This window comes from Blennius ocellaris (genome assembly GCF_963422515.1).
Source record: "Blennius ocellaris genome assembly, chromosome: 19".
Classification (NCBI taxonomy): domain Eukaryota; kingdom Metazoa; phylum Chordata; class Actinopteri; order Blenniiformes; family Blenniidae; genus Blennius; species Blennius ocellaris.
In genome coordinates, this window is record NC_137668.1 from 2,959,181 (window position 1) to 2,975,667 (window position 16,487).

Here is a 16,487-nt window from a genome sequence, read left to right on the forward strand (position 1 = left end):
GCTACACCCTGCAGTACGCTACACCCTGCAGTACGCTACACCCTGGAGTACGCTACACCCTGCAGTACGCTACACCCTGCAGCACGTTACACCCTGCTGCACCTGGCTTCAGTCTATCACACCTGGCCTCAGTCTGTCACACCTGGCTTCAGTCTATCACACCTGGCCTCAGTCTGTCACACCTGGCTTCAGTCTGTCACATCTGGCTTCAGTCTGTCACACCTGGCTTCAGTCTGTCACACCTGGCTTCAGTCTGGCTGCAGAGTCTCTGACTTTGGTTTCATCCACAATGTTAATCTGATTTGGAATTGTCTGTCTGTCTTTTGGGAACAATGGGGCCCACCTGGATTGGTCACATGCTGTCTAGACTATGGTCCAGATAGTCCTGCTGTACATCCCTGGTCCTGTTGGACGTCCCTGGTCCCGCTGGACATCCCCAGTCTTGCTGGACATGTCCGGCCACACTGAGCATCCCTGGTCCTACTGGATGTCCCCAGTCCTGCTGGACGTCCCCGGTGCCACTGGCCATCCCTGGTCCTGCTAAACAGCCCAGGACCCACTGGACATCCGTTGTCCTGCTAGACGTCCCCGACCCGCTGCACGTCTGTGGTCCTGCTAAACGTCCCCGCTCCATTGGATGGCCCTGGTCCTGCTGGTCATTCCCAGTCTTCCTGGATGGCTCTGGTCCTGCTGGATATGCCTGGTCCTGCTGGATGTCCCTGGTCCTGTTGGACGTCCCTGGTCCGGCTGGACGTCCCCGGTCTTGTATTTTATTATTCTTTATTTATCTATTTATTAATACTTTTTTGAGAACCACAAAAGAAATAAGTCTGTTTTATGACTTTTTTTTATGAATTTGTGTAAATCCCTATAAATTCAATCACGCTGCAGGAAGTTAAAGTGAAGCTGCTCTACAAACAGACCTGCCAGCCAGACTAAAGCAGGAAATAATGTCTCACGCTGAATTATTGCAGTGTCTTTTTGGCTGATGGGGTGCTGTTCAGTGATCTGACCCCCCCACTGCACCGCCAGCAGGTAAGCTGCACATCATGACCTCACGTTTCTCCACCAGCGACACAACCAGAACCGCCGCTAATGGTTCCTTTACCCATCACTCAACTAACGAGTCCAGATGGCTGGAGGTCCAGACCAACGGGCTCGGACCGGCTGGAGGTGAAGACCAACGGGTCCGGACGGCTGGAGGTCCAGACCAACGGGCTCGGACGGCTGGAGGTCCAGACCAACGGGTCCGGGCGGCTGAAGGTCCAGACCAACGGGCTCGGACGGCTGGAGGTCCACACCAACGGGCTCGGACCGGCTGGAGGTGAAGACCAACGGGTTCAGACGGCTGGAAGTCCAGACCAAGGGGTTCGGACCGGCTGGAGGTGAAGACCAACGGGTCCGGACGGCTGGAGGTCCAGACCAACGGGTCCGGACAGCTGGAGGTCCAGACCAACGGGTTCAGACGGCTGGAGGTCCAGACCAACGGGTTCAGACGGCTGGAGGTCCAGACCAACGGGTCCGGACGGCTGGAAGTCCAGACCAACGGGTCCGGACAGCTGGAGGTCCAGACCAACGGGTTCGGACGGCTGGAAGTCCAGACCAAGGGGTTCGGACGGGATGGAGGTGCAGACCAACGGGTCCGGACGGCTGGAGGTCCAGACCAACGGGTCCGGACAGCTGGAGGTCCAGACCAACGGGTTCAGACGGCTGGAGGTCCAGACCAACGGGTTCAGACGGCTGGAGGTCCAGACCAACGGGTCCGGACGGCTGGAAGTCCAGACCAACGGGTCCGGACAGCTGGAGGTCCAGACCAACGGGTTCGGACGGGATGGAGGTGCAGACCAACGGGTCCGGACGGCTGGAGGTCCAGACCAACGGGTCCGGACAGCTGGAGGTCCAGACCAACGGGTTCAGACGGCTGGAGGTCCAGACCAACGGGTCCGGACGGCTGGAGGTCCAGACCAACGGGCTCGGACCGGCTGGAGGTGAAGACCAATGGGTCCGGACGGCTGGAGGTCCAGACCAACGGGTCCGGACGGGATGGAGGTGCAGACCAACGGGTTCAGACGGCTGGAGGTCCAGACCAACGGGTTCGGACGGCTGGAGGTCCAGACCAACGGGCTCGGACGGCTGGAGGTCCAGACCAAGGGGTTCGGACGGCTGGAAGTCCAGACCAACGGGTTCAGACGGCTGGAGGTCCAGACCAACGGGTTCGGACGACTGGAGGTCCAGACCAACGGGTTCAGACGGCTGGAGGTCTAGACCAACGGGTTCGGACGGCTGGAGGTCCAGACCAACGGGTTCGGACGGGATGGAGGTCCAGACCAACGGGTTCAGACGGGATGGAGGTCCAGACCAACGGGTTCAGACGGGATGGAGGTCCAGACCAACGGGTTCAGACGGGATGGAGGTCCAGACCAACGGGCCCAGACCAACAGATCCGGATGGGATGAAAGCAGACTGACATCCTATGAAAAGGGTCTGTTGTTTGATTTAACAGTTCTGGTTTTGGAGCTGTTTCTGGTTCTGGAGCTGTTTCAGTGGTTCTGGAGCTGTGTCTGGTTCTGGAGCTCTATCAGTGGTTATGGAGCTGTTTCTAGTTCTGGAGCTGTTTCAAAGTTTCTGGAGCTGTTTCTGTTTCTGGTTCTGGAGCGGTGCCTGGTTCTGGAGCTCTATCAGTGGTTATGGAGCTGTTTCTAGTTCTGGAGCTGTTTCAAAGTTTCTGGAGCTGTTTCTGTTTCTGGTTCTGGAGCGGTGCCTGGTTCTGGAGCTCTATCAGTGGTTATGGAGCTGTTTCTGGTTCTGGAGCTGTTTCAAAGTTTCTGGAGCTGTTTCTGGTTCTGGAGCGGTGCCTGGTTCTGGAGCTATTTCTGGTTCTGGAGCTGTGTCTGTGGTTGTGTTCAGGGACTACAGAGATGTGGCGGCGGCTCTGGATGCCATGAAAAACGTGGCTCGGCTCATCAACGAGAGGAAACGACGCCTGGAGAACATCGACAAGATGGCTGAGTGGCAGAGCGCCATCGAGGACTGGGAGGTAGGTGTGTGTGTGTGTGTGTGTGTGTGTGTGTGTGTGTGTGTGTGTGTGTGTGTGTGTGTGTGTGTGTGTGTCTGTGCGTGTGTGTGTGCGTGTGTGTGTGTGTCTGTGCGTGTGTGTGTGTGTGTGTGTGTGTGTGTGTGTGTGTGTGTGTGTGTGTGTGTGTATGTCTGTGCGTGTGTGTGTGTGTGTGTGTGTGTGTGTGTGTGTGTGTGTGTGTGTGCGTGTGTGTCTGTGCGTGTGTGTGTGTGTGTTTGTCCTGCAGGGTGAAGACCTCCTCAGTCTTCATTATTTGTGTGTGTGCGCGTGTGTGTGTGTTTCCTACAGGGGGAAGACCTCCTCAGCAGGAGCTCGGAGCTCATCTTCTCAGGAGAGCTGACCAAACTGTCCCAGCCTCAGGCCAAAAGCCATCAGAGGATGTTTTTCCTCTTCGACCATCAGATGGTGTTCTGCAAGAAGGTGAGACGTTCTGCTGACAGTTCTCCAGTCCGATGGTGAGACCTTCAGATGGTTCTCCAGTCCAATGGTGAGACCTTCTGACGGTTCTCCAGTCCGACGGTGAGACCTTCTGACGGTTCTCCAGTCCGACGGTGAGACCTTCTGACGGTTCTCCAGTCCGACAGTGAGACCTTCAGATGGTTCTCCAGTCCAATGGTGAGACCTTCTGACGGTTCTCCAGTCCGATAGTGAGACCTTCTGACGGTTCTCCAGTCCGAAGGTGAGACCTTCTGACGGTTCTCCAGTCCGACGGTGAGACCTTCTGACGGTTCTCCAGTCCGACGGTGAGACCTTCTGACGGTTCTCCAGTCCGACGGTGAGACCTTCTGACGGTTCTCCAGTCCGACGGTGAGACCTTCTGACGGTTCTCCAGTCCGACAGTGAGACCTTCAGACGGTTCTCCACGCCGACGGTGAGACCTTCTGACGGTTCTCCAGTCCGATAGTGAGACCTTCAGATGGTTCTCCAGTGCGACGGTGAGACCTTCTGACGGTTCTCCAGTCCGACGGTGAGACCTTCTGACGGTTCTCCAGTCCGACGGTGAGACCTTCTGATGGTTCTCTGCAGGATCAGGTTTCCTCGACTGGTCGTTTTCATGGGAACAACAGGAACACTGAAAACGATGCCTATTTCCATGGCAACAGTAGAAATAGTGATGTTGTTAGTTTTAGTACTAAAAGCACACACACAATCACAGTCCATCAGTCTGAGGAAGGTAGACATGGGTCCAAATAGATGATGCCCAGTAACTCGTACAGCTCCCTCAGTGTACGAGACATGAACGAGGGGTCCTGGTCAGTGACTATCTCTTTCAGGATCCCCACTCGGAAGATGACCTGAAACAGTGCCTAAGTAACGCTCTTTGCAGATATGGTACGCAGCGGCACTCCCTCTGGGTATCGGGCTGCGTAATCCACCAGGACTCAAACAGGACCTCTATTAAAGGTAGGGGGCACACTGGCACCTTTGGGACGGCCGGTGGTTAAACAAAGCCCCATTTCCACCGCACAAAAAGTGCAGGAATGGACAGGTATAGTCTGTTACGGTTCGGGTTTCCACCGCAAGAATTTGTGATTTTCCGGAAACAACCGCTCCAAAGGTGTTCGCTTTTCCGCTACCCCTCTGTCGGGGTACTCTGTTGGGATACCTGGGACCAAGGAACGAGTCTGAGCTTGAAGAGCCGTCTGCTGATTGGTCAGCGCTGCCATTTACACTCCGGTTCGCCACGGTCTGTCTTGCGTCAAGTCCAAGCTTTCAGTTCAAACGCGGTGCAGCGGCGGTCAGGGTTCTGTTCAAACGCGGTCAGCGGAGCGCAACTGGCAACGCGATACAAATACAGACAGGCGTGCCAGGTCTGTCTTTGCATCGCGTCCTCGCCTTCTTCCCAGGCGCGGAAGTTGGGGTGACTCTCCGCCACTCCGGTGGTAGGGCTGAAGGTGCAGTGCGGGGACGGACCGCGGACATGATACAAAGACAGATGCTCAGAGCAGAGCAGTCAATGCCGGAGGCTGCTCTAGCGTTTGAGCAGAAAGCTAAGGGGTCCTGTGTCCCGGTGCAAGGCACCGGCGTGGCTCTGTGCCGCGGTCAGCCGGGACGCACTTGGGTGCGGGGCAAGTCACCGAACTATTCGCTCTCTCTGGACCAACACGGACGTTACAGCTGCAAAAAATAAAAGTTAACAAAACAATTAGTGCAAAGCACAGGATGTAAACAACAACAGAGGATTCATAAGGTCCAGGTCTGTCGCCTGGCTGAGACGACTGTTGTAACGTCACATATCTGCAGAGCTTTAAGCCCCGCCTACTTTTTAACCTACTTTCTGCAGTGGAAACGGGCACCAGGTTTGGCTCTGGTTACACTTTGCCGTACTGCTCCGTAAGACTCCGTTCCGTCCCTGCACTTTTTGTGCGGTGGACACACACCACAATAGGCACTCCAGACAGGAGGACAAGCAGCACTCATCTCCCCGGATGCCTTGCCAGTAAAATCAGGCCATAATTCGTTCCAGAGTTTTATCATACCCCATGTGTCCCCATGTGACCAGCCATTGGGTTATAATGAGCCACCTGCAAAAACCACTTCCCTGCGGCTCTGTGGAACCAGCAACTGGGTGTTTTCTATGCTGGTACGGGTATCACCCTATATCGTCTGTCCTTAATGATAGAAAACTGTGGGTATGTCTGCGCTGCAGCATCAATTGACCATCAATATAAATCACTTGATCAACGGTTGAGTGTAAAGTATCGTCACGAGACTGCTTGAGTGGAAAATCATCCATGGAGCTCATTTCTGAGACCAGCCCCGGCTCTTGTGGAGGAGTCACATCTTCCCCCTCCCTCTCTGCAGTGTCTGACGACCTTGCCTTGTCCACTGAACACAGCACAAACCCTGCACGACTGTGATGAGCGCACCCTTGTGCACTGTCCTAATAAAGGATTGAACCCGGCCCAATCTGTACCCATTATCAGGGGGTGCGCTAGCTGGGAGACAACCGCGGCTTTCATTCTATGCTTTTTAGCCCTAAATTTAATTTGGACTGGTACGAGTGGGTATTGGTGAACATCCCCAGGCACACATCTTATTTCCACCCACTCTGCCTCCACCAAAGCCCTGGGTTGAACCAGGTTCTGAAGAATCATGGACTGCATGCAGCCAGAACCCACCATAGCCCGGAGTACACCCCCTTGTTTCTTTACCAGAACGCTGAATCACCTGGTCCACCTGGTCGACCTCCATTAGAGGGCAGTTGAACCACCGGTGCCCGGGCTGACCGCACCTCCAACACTCTCGCCTTGAGGTTTGAGGAGCCGTTGGGCTGGGAGCAGTGCTCGGAGAGGCCGGGATCAGTCGAGGAGGAAGCACAGGAGCAGTGTTACAATAGGTGGGGCCTCCCTCTGCGCTGTCACGTTGGACCCCCACCGGCCACATCCTCCTGTGAGGCGCTGGAACCGGCTGTACAGCGCTCGGGGTTCGAGTCTCCACATCCGACTGGGAGTGGGTGGCCAGGTGGTCCTTGGCTAGTGTGACGGCGGCTCCCAGGTTGGCTGGGTGGTGGCAGCCACCCCTCTGCCATGGTAGTCCTCTGGCAACAACCCCAACCTGTCCAGGATCGCCCACTTGATGTCCACGAATTTGCCGCAGCCGCACCGCCCACTCTGCTAACGGCCACCCGCACACTGCCGCTGTCATCTCAAACATCTTGAGAAAGGTCTGTGGGTCGTCCACTGCAGACATTTAGGGCAGTGTGATGCCGGCCAGCGAAGACGCGGCTGGACGTCTCTGCTCGTCCCCCGACCGAGACAGCAGTCCCTCCAGGTCTGCCTCTTCGACTGCTGCAGGAGGGCCTCCAGACACCGCCGGTTCACAGGTGATACTTCTGCTGGAACCACGCCATTTCTCCCATCATAGTGGCCAACATGGATGCCGGATGCTTTTTTTTTTTTTTTTTTTTGGTTCTTTTAGTTGGTTCTTTTAGTTGGGGGTCAGTGGAACAAGAGACTCTGGTTCCCAGAATCTACTTGCACACAGATGCAGAGTCAGCTTTGATTTTAGGGTTCTTTATTTTAAACACATCACATGTACGCTGCTTATCCAGGCTCTGAGCACCTCTTCCTGGAGCTTCTTCCCCTGGAGCTTCTCCTCCTGGAGCTTCTCATCCTGGAGCTTCTTCCCCTAGAGCTTCTCCTCCTGGAGCTTCTCATCCTGGAGCTTCTTCCCCTGGAGCTTCTTATCCTGGAGCTTCTCCTCCTGGAGCTTCTCATCCTGGAGCTTCTCATCCTGGAGCTTCTTCCCCTAGAGCTTCTCCTCCTGGAGCTTCTCATCCTGGAGCTTCTTCCCCTGGAGCTTCTTCCCCTGGAGCTTCTCCTCCTGGAGCTTCTCATCCTGGAGCTTCTTCCCCTAGAGCTTCTCCTCCTGGAGCTTCTCATCCTGGAGCTTCTTCCCCTAGAGCTTCTCCTCCTGGAGCTTCTCATCCTGGAGCTTCTTCCCCTGGAGCTTCTTCCCCTGGAGCTTCTTATCCTGGAGCTTCTCCTCCTGGAGCTTCTCATCCTGGAGCTTCTTCCCCTGGAGCTTCTTATCCTGGAGCTTCTTATCCTGGAGCTTCTTCCCCTGGAGCTTCTTCCCCTGGAGCTTCTTATCCTGGAGCTTCTTATCCTGGAGCTTCTCATCCTGGAGCTTCTTCCCCTGGAGCTTCTTATCCTGGAGCTTCTTCCCCTGGAGCTTCTTCCCCTGGAGCTTCTTATCCTGGAGCTTCTTATCCTAGAGCTTCTCATCCTGGAGCTTCTTCCCCTGGAGCTTCTTCCCCTGGAGCTTCTTATCCTGGAGGTTCTTCCCCTGGAGCTTCTTCCCCTGGAGCTTCTTATCCTGGAGCTTCTTATCCTGGAGCTTCTCATCCTGGAGCTTCTTCCCCTGGAGCTTCTTCCCCTGGAGCTTCTTATCCTGGAGCTTCTTATCCTGGAGCTTATCATCCATGAGCTTCTCCACCTGGGAGAAACTCCAGGAGGAGAAGCTCCTCCTGAAGTTTCTCATCCTGGAGCTTCTACTTCTGGAGATTCTCCCCCTGGAGCTTCTCCTCCTGAAACTTCTCCTCCTGGAGCTCCTGGAGCTCTCCTCCAGCAAGGTTTCGGTTGCTCCAGCATCGGTACCTCCAGCGGAGCATAGGTTCCTTGAGCAGAGTGTTGGTTCATCCAGCTGAGAGTTGGTTCCTCCAGCGATTCCTCCTCATACGATTCCTCCTGCGCAGGTTGAGTTCCTCCAGCAGAGAGTTGGTTCCTTCTGCGGAGCGTCAGTTTCTCCAGGCCAGCGTCGTTTTCTCCAGGCCAGCGTCGGTTTCTCCAGGCCAGCGTCGTTTTCTCCAGGCCAGCGTCAGTTCCACCAGCGCAATGTAGATTCCTTCAGCACAACGTGGATTCCTCCAGCGGAGAGTCATTGGAGTGTTGGAGGAGTGTTGCTTCCTCAAGAGGAGTGTGGGTTCCTCCAGTGCAGTGTTGGTTCTTACAGCTCGTTTCAGTTCCTCCAGCATCAGTACATCCAGCATTGGTTCGAGCGTCGGTTCATGTAATGGAGCATCGAGCGTCAGTTCCTTTAGCAGACTTTCGGTTCCACCAGTGGAGAGTCGGTTCCTTTCGTCTTAGTATGTAACTTTAGTAGTAGTGTGTAACGTTAATAGTAGTGTGTAACTTTAGTGGTAGTGTGTCACAGGATATTGTGAATGTAAAAACCAAAAGGTTCTTCAGGTTGTTCTTAAGGTGTTTGGTTCTGATCAGTGTGGGAAGAAACCAAGGAGAACATGTGGAACCAGAGTCTCCTCCTCCTGCAGCTTCAGGAGAAGGAGCGACAGTGAGGACGTCTGGGTCGTCTGCTGATGATCGTCCTCTGTCCTGCAGGACCTCCTGCGGCGGGACGTGCTGTACTACAAAGGCAGGATGGACATGGACCACATGGAAGTGCTGGACATGGAGGACGGGAAGGACAAGGACTTCAATGTCAGCGTAAAGAATGGCCTGAAGCTGAGCTCCGTCTGCGGGGAGGAGCTGCACCTCCTCTGGGCCAAGAAGCCGGAGCATAAGCAGCGCTGGCTCCGAGCCTTCCAGGACGAGAGGAGGCAGGTCCAGCATGACCAGGAGACAGGTGACTCCACCTACACCTCCATCAGGTCACCCTGCACCTCCATCAGGTCACCCTGCACCTCCATCAGGTCACACTGCACCTCCATCAGGCCAGAACTCCACCTACACCTCCATCAGGTCACTGTGCACCTCCATCAGGCCATAACTCCATCTACACCTCCAACAGGTCACCCTGCACCTCCATCAGGTCACACTGCACCTCCATCAGACGAGAACTCCACCTACACCTCCATCAGGTCACCCTGCACCTCCATCAGACGAGAACTCCACCTACACCTCCATCAGGTCACACTGCACCTCCATCAGGCCAGAACTCCACCTACACCTCCATCAGGTCACCCTGCACCTCCATCAGGCCATAACTCCACCTACACCTCCATCAGGTCACCCTGCACCTCCATCAGGCCATAACTCCACCTACACCTCCAGCAGGTCACCCTGCACCTCCATCAGGTTACACTGCACCTCCATCAGGTCACTCTGCACCTTCATCAGGTCACCCTGCACCTCCATCAGGTCACACTGCACCTCCATCAGGTCAGAACTCCACCTACACCTCCATCAGGTCACACTGCACCTCCATCAGGTCAGAACTCCTCCCAAACTTCCATCAGGTCACCCTGCACCTCCATCAGGCTACCCTGCACCTCCATCAGTTCACACTGCACCTCCATCAGGCCAGAATTCCACCTACACTTCCATCAGGTCACCCTGCACCTCCATCAGGTCACACTGCACCTCCATTCGTCCAAAACTACACCTACACCTCCATCAGGTTACCCTGCACCTCCATTAGGTCAGAACTCTACCAACACCTCCATGAGGTCAGACTGCACCTCCACCCGGTCACACTGTACCTCCATCAGGTCACACTGCACCTCTATCAGGCCAGAATTCCACCTACACCTCCATCAGGTCACCCTGCACCTCCATCAGATCACACTGAACCTCCATCAGGTTACACTGCACCTTCATCAGGCCAGACCTCCACCTACACCTCCTTCAGGTCATGTTGCACCTCCATCAGGTCACACTACGCCTCCATCAGGTCAGAACTCCACCCAAACTTCCATCAGGTCACCCTGCACCTCCATCAGGTCACACTGCACCTCCATCTGGCCAGACCTCCACCTACACCTCCTTCAGGTCATGTTGCACCTCCATCAGGTCACACTGCGCCTCCATCGGGTCAGAAATCCACCCAAACTTCCATCAGGTCACCCTGCACCTCCACCAGGTCCCACTGCAATTCCATCAGGTCACCCTGCACCTCTATTAGATCACACTGCACCTCCATCAATCCAGAACTCCACCTACACCGCCATCAGGTTACCCTGCACCTCCATTTAGTCACACCGCACCTCCATCAGGCCAGAACTCTACCTACACCTCCATAAGGTCAGACTGCACCTCCATCCGATCACACTGTACCTCCATCAGGTCAGACTGCACCTCCATCTGGTTACACTGCACCTCCATCAGGTCACACCGCACCTCCATCAGGCCAGAACTCTACCTACACCTCCATAAGGTCAGACTGCACCTCCATCCGACCACACTGTACCTCCATCAGGTCAGACTGCACCTCCATCTGGTTACACTGCACCTCCATCAGGTCAGACTGCACCTCTATTAGATCACACTGCACCTCCATCAATCCAGAACTCCACCTACACCGCCATCAGGTTACCCTGCACCTCCATTTAGTCACACCGCACCTCCATCAGGCCAGAACTCTACCTACACCTCCATAAGGTCAGACTGCACCTCCATCCGATCACACTGTACCTCCATCAGGTCAGACTGCACCTCCATCTGGTTACACTGCACCTCCATCAGGTCAGACTGCACCTCTATCAGGTCACGCTGCACCTCCATCAGGCCAGAACTCCACCTACCCCTCAATAAGGTCAGACTGTACCTCCATCAGGTCACACTGCACCTATCTAAACTCCACCCACCAGCCACGCCCACTATAGTAGAGCTTATGTCTGGAAGCCAAAAGAATTAGGGTCAGGGTTGGGTTTAGGTGGTGCCCTATGTACCTCAAGCTAGATTAGAGCACCCCCATTTTCTGGATTTTAGATATTTTAAACTGTGTGTTTCTTTTTTTTTTAAATCAACTCCTGCTAGCAATATTTCATGTTACTACACTTGTGTGGGCTGCCCAGCGGTCTGATGCTGCCACTGCCTGAAGCTCCGGTAACAACCCAGCCTGCGTGCTGTTAGTCCGGACACTTTTTGTGGAGGCCACGGCCGCCATCAGCTCCACCACCAGCTCCACCACCAGCTCCACCATCAGCTCCACCACCAGCTCCACCACCAGCTCCACTATCAGCTCCACCAGCTCTCCTCCCTAGACGAAGGATAGTCAATGCAGAGAAGGAATTTCCTCAAGCGGATTAATAAAACATAGTTAGTTATTTACTTAACAGCACCATTTAGTTAGCCAAACAGTGTTTCTGCGGTTTCCGTAAATGGGAAACAACCCAATTTTCTCTGTCAAATCTCCTGTTTTTTTATTTTCACTTTAGAATAATAGTTTGATTCAGAAAGAAGTGTGAGCGACTTTAGAACGATAATTCATCTCTCGGTGTTTCTCTTAGGCTTTTCTCTCACTGAGGTCCAGAAGAAACAGGCTATGATGAACATCTGTAAGAGACCTGCAGGGAAACCCAAAGGTACACACACACACACACACACACACACACACACACACACACACACACACACACACACACACACACACACACACACACACATATACACGTTTTTTGGGGAGTCCACGGCCGGCATGTTTTTCTGAACACATGGGGAGGGAGTATGTCAACGTACGTCACTGGCACAAGATGTAAGTACGTGGCTGTACTCCACACCTGGCCGTGAGCAGTTGCGTGCATCATGTTACACACGTGGTAAGTGAATTGTACTGCTTACAACGAACTTACATGCTTCCAATGTGCTCACTGGCATGTTGGAAGTGCATGTTAGTGTGATGAACACGTAGTTTAAAATCACGGAGGAGGAAGTGAAGAAGAAAAAGCAGTCATTACATTTCCAAATAAATACGAGTAATCCAGAGCAACTTGTGTTTTCATCTTCATGACGCATTTTTTGACCGAAGCAATAAATACATTTGTAGGAATGACTTTTGATGAAGCTGCATATAACAGCATATGAAATATTGGTATAATGTGTAAAATCTGATTCTAGAATTAGAACAAAATAAACTCAACTTATTAAATAACTCCCTCATTCTTCCATATCTGAGTGGCGCCGTGGAAATATGGGGAAATAATACGTTGATCATGATTATAAAAGTGAACTAATGAAGGGTGAACGGACTATTCCTCGGATGAGTTTCAGATTTTTTTGGAGAAGATAAATCCTGTACAATGTAGTTTTACATATTATTTCTAATTGATATTTTATATATGTTTCATATATCTAGTATATGCCTATATATACGTATGTTTAGTAGTAATGTAGTACATTTTACTATAGTAAATTTAGTTTTCCAGTAGGATCAGCCAGAGGTTCTCCAGTAGGATCAGCCAGAGGTTCTCCAGTAGAATCAGTCAGAGGTTCTCCAGTAGGATTAGTCAGAGGTTCTCCAGTAGGATCAGTCAGAGGTTCTCCAGTAGGATCAGTCAGAGGTTCTCCAGTAGGATCAGTCAGAGGTTTTCCAGTAGGATCAGTCAGAGGTTCTCCAGTAGGATGGGCCACAGGTTCTCCAGTAGGATTAGTCAGAGGTTCTCCAGTAGGATCAGTCAGAGGTTCTCCAGTAGGATTAGTCAGAGGTTCTCCAGTAGAATCAGTCAGAGGTTCTCCAGTAGGATTAGTCAGAGGTTCTCCAGTAGGATCAGTCAGAGGTTCTCCAGTAGGATCAGTCAGAGGTTCTCCAGTAGGATCAGTCAGAGGTTCTCCAGTAGGATCAGTCAGAGGTTTTCCAGTAGGATCAGTCAGAGGTTCTCCAGTAGGATGGGCCAAAGGTTCTCCAGTAGGATTAGTCAGAGGTTCTCCAGTAGAATCAGTCAGAGGTTCTCCAGTAGGATCAACCAGAGGTTCTCCAGTAGGATCAGCCAGAGGTTCTCCAGTAGAATCAGTCAGAGGTTCTCCAGTAGGATTAGTCAGAGGTTCTCCAGTAGGATCAGTCAGAGGTTCTCCAGTAGGATCAGTCAGAGGTTCTCCAGTAGGATCAGTCAGAGGTTTTCCAGTAGGATCAGTCAGAGGTTCTCCAGTAGGATGGGCCAAAGGTTCTCCAGTAGGATTAGTCAGAGGTTCTCCAGTAGGATCAGTCAGAGGTTCTCCAGTAGGATTAGTCAGAGGTTCTCCAGTAGAATCAGTCAGAGGTTCTCCAGTAGGATTAGTCAGAGGTTCTCCAGTAGGATCAGTCAGAGGTTCTCCAGTAGGATCAGGCAGAGGTTCTCCAGTAGGATCAGTCAGAGGTTCTCCAGTAGGATCAGTCAGAGGTTTTCCAGTAGGATCAGCCAGAGGTTCTCCAGTAGGATCAGTCAGAGGTTCTCCAGTAGGATCAGTCAGAGGTTCTCCAGTAGGATCAGTCAGAGGTTTTCCAGTAGAATCAGTCAGAGGTTCTCCAGTAGGATCAGCCAGAGGTTCTCCAGTAGGATCAGTCAGAGGTTCTCCAGTAGGATCAGTCAGAGGTTCTCCAGTAGGATGGGCCAAAGGTTCTCCAGTAGGATTAGTCAGAGGTTCTCCAGTAGGATCAGTCAGAGGTTCTCCAGTAGGATTAGTCAGAGGTTCTCCAGTAGAATCAGTCAGAGGTTCTCCAGTAGAATCAGTCAGAGGTTCTCCAGTAGGATCAGCCAGAGGTTCTCCAGTAGGATCAGTCAGAGGTTCTCCAGTAGGATGGGCCAAAGGTTCTCCAGTAGGATCAACCAGAGGTTCTCCAGTAGGATTAGTCAGAGGTTCTCCAGTAGAATCAGTCAGAGGTTCTCCAGTAGGATGGGCCAAAGGTTCTCCAGTAGGATCAGCCAGAGGTTCTCCAGTAGGATCAGTCAGAGGTTCTCCAGTAGGATCAGTCAGAGGTTCTCCAGTAGGATCAGCCAGAGGTTCTCCAGTAGGATCAGTCAGAGGTTCTCCAGTAGGATCAGTCAGAGGTTCTCCAGTAGGATGGGCCAAAGGTTCTCCAGTAGGATTAGTCAGAGGTTCTCCAGTAGGATTAGTCAGAGGTTCTCCAGTAGGATCAGTCAGAGGTTCTCCAGTAGGATTAGTCAGAGGTTCTCCAGTAGAATCAGTCAGAGGTTCTCCAGTAGGATCGGCCAGAGGTTCTCCAGTAGGATCAGTCAGAGGTTCTCCAGTAGGATGGGCCAAAGGTTCTCCAGTAGGATCAACCAGAGGTTCTCCAGTGGGATTAGTCAGAGGTTCTCCAGTAGAATCAGTCAGAGGTTCTCCAGTAGGATGGGCCAAAGGTTCTCCAGTAGGATCAGCCAGAGGTTCTCCAGTAGGATTAGTCAGAGGTTCTCCAGTAGAATCAGTCAGAGGTTCTCCAGTAGGATCAGTCAGAGGTTCTCCATTAGGATTAGTCAGAGGTTCTCCAGTAAGATCAGTTAGAAGTTCTCCAGTAGGATCAGTTAGAAGTTCTCCATTAGGATCAGCCAGAGGTTCTCCAGTAGGATCAGCCAGAGGTTCTCCAGTAAAATCAGTCAGAGGTTCTCCAGTAGGATCAGTCAGAGGTTCACCAGTAGGATCAGCCAGAGGTTCTCCAGTAGGATCAGTTAGAAGTTCTCCATTAGGATCAGCCAGAGGTTCTCCAGTAGGATGGGTCAAAGGTTCTCCAGTAGGATCAGCCAGAGGTTCTCCAGTAGGATCAGTCAGAGGTTCTCCAGTAAAATCAGTCAGAGGTTCTCCAGTAGGATCAGTCAGAGGTTCTCCATTAGGATTAGTCAGAGGTTCTCCAGTAGAATCATTGTAGGCTGATGAAGATTTCAGTTATCAGACTGCTGATGTTTGGAGGTGTTGAGGAGTTTGACTGCTGGTTGTGTGTCGCCCCCCAGTGGTGACCAGACCCTACTACGACTTCCTGCTCCGGCAGAAACACCCCTCCCTCCCCAGTGCTCTGCCTCAGCAGCAGGTCTTCATGCTGGCTGAGCCCAAGAGGAAAACCACCTTCTGGCACAACATCGGCAGACTGACGCCCTTCAAGAAGTAAGAGGTGGAAGAAGAGGAGGAGGAGGAGGAGGAGGAGGAAGAAGAGGAGGAGGAGGAGGAGGAGCGTTCTGCTCATGCCTGAACAGACCCTTTTGAAGCCTTCCTGTATTTTTCCTATCGGTAACATGGTCCTAATGAAACACTGATTTATTGTAGTAATGAAAATGAACGATGACAAGGAGACATTTTATTCTGAAAGCACTTTACTGGTTGACAACAATCAGACTCCTGTAAACACCGAGTTGAACCTGGAGCCTGGACACTTCCTGAACTTCTCCTGACTGGACACTTCCTGAACTTCCTCTGACTGGACACTTTCTGAACTTCTTCTGATTGGACACTTCTTGAACTTCTCCTGACTGGACACTTCCTGAACTTCCTCTGACTGGACACTTTCTGAACTTCTTCTGACTGGACACTTCCTGAACTTCTCCTGACTGGACACTTCCTGAACTTCCTCTGACTGGACACTTTCTGAACTTCTTCTGATTGGACACTTCTTGAACTTCTCCTGACTGGACACTTCCTGAACTTCCTCTGACTGGACACTTTCTGAACTTCTTCTGACTGGACACTTTCTGAACTTCTTCTGACTGGACACTTCCTGAACTTCCTCTGACTGGACACTTCCTGAACTTCCTCTGACTGGACACTTTCTGAACTTCTTCTGATTGGACACTTCTTGAACTTCTCCTGACTGGACACTTCCTGAACTTCCTCTGACTGGACACTTTCTGAACTTCTTCTGACTGGACACTTCCTGAACTTCTTCTGACTGGACACTTCCTGAACTTCCTCTGACTGGACACTTCTTGAACTTCCTCTGACTGGACACTTCCTCAACTTCTTCTGACTGGACACTTCCTCAACTTCTCCTGACTGGACACTTCCTGAACTTCTCCTGACTGGACACTTCCTGAACTTCTTCTGACTGGACACTTCCTGAACTTCTCCTGACTGGACACTTCCTGAACTTCTCCTGACTGGACACTTCCTGAACTTCTCCTGACTGCACACTTCCTGAACTTCTTCTGACTGGACACTTCCTGAACTTCTCCTGACTGGACACTTCCTGAACTTCTTCTGACTGGACACTTCCTGAACTTCTCCTGACTGGACACTTCCTGAACTTCTCCTGACTGGACACTTCCTGA

General features: G+C 52.4%; 1 protein-coding gene across 1 annotated transcript in view; it reads left to right on the forward strand.

The window, feature by feature from the left end:
- Positions 1–15,334, forward strand: part of arhgef4 (Rho guanine nucleotide exchange factor (GEF) 4) — a gene marked incomplete at both ends in the record, with an annotated part of 103,981 nt that extends 88,647 nt beyond the window's left edge. The window contains 5 exons of the mRNA XM_080515152.1: positions 2,908–3,037; positions 3,365–3,496; positions 8,920–9,163; positions 11,769–11,843; positions 15,180–15,334. Of these exons, the coding sequence (XP_080371278.1) occupies positions 2,908–3,037; positions 3,365–3,496; positions 8,920–9,163; positions 11,769–11,843; positions 15,180–15,334 (736 nt within the window). The remainder of the gene's footprint in view (positions 1–2,907; positions 3,038–3,364; positions 3,497–8,919; positions 9,164–11,768; positions 11,844–15,179) is intronic.
- Positions 15,335–16,487: the final 1,153 nt, after the last annotated feature.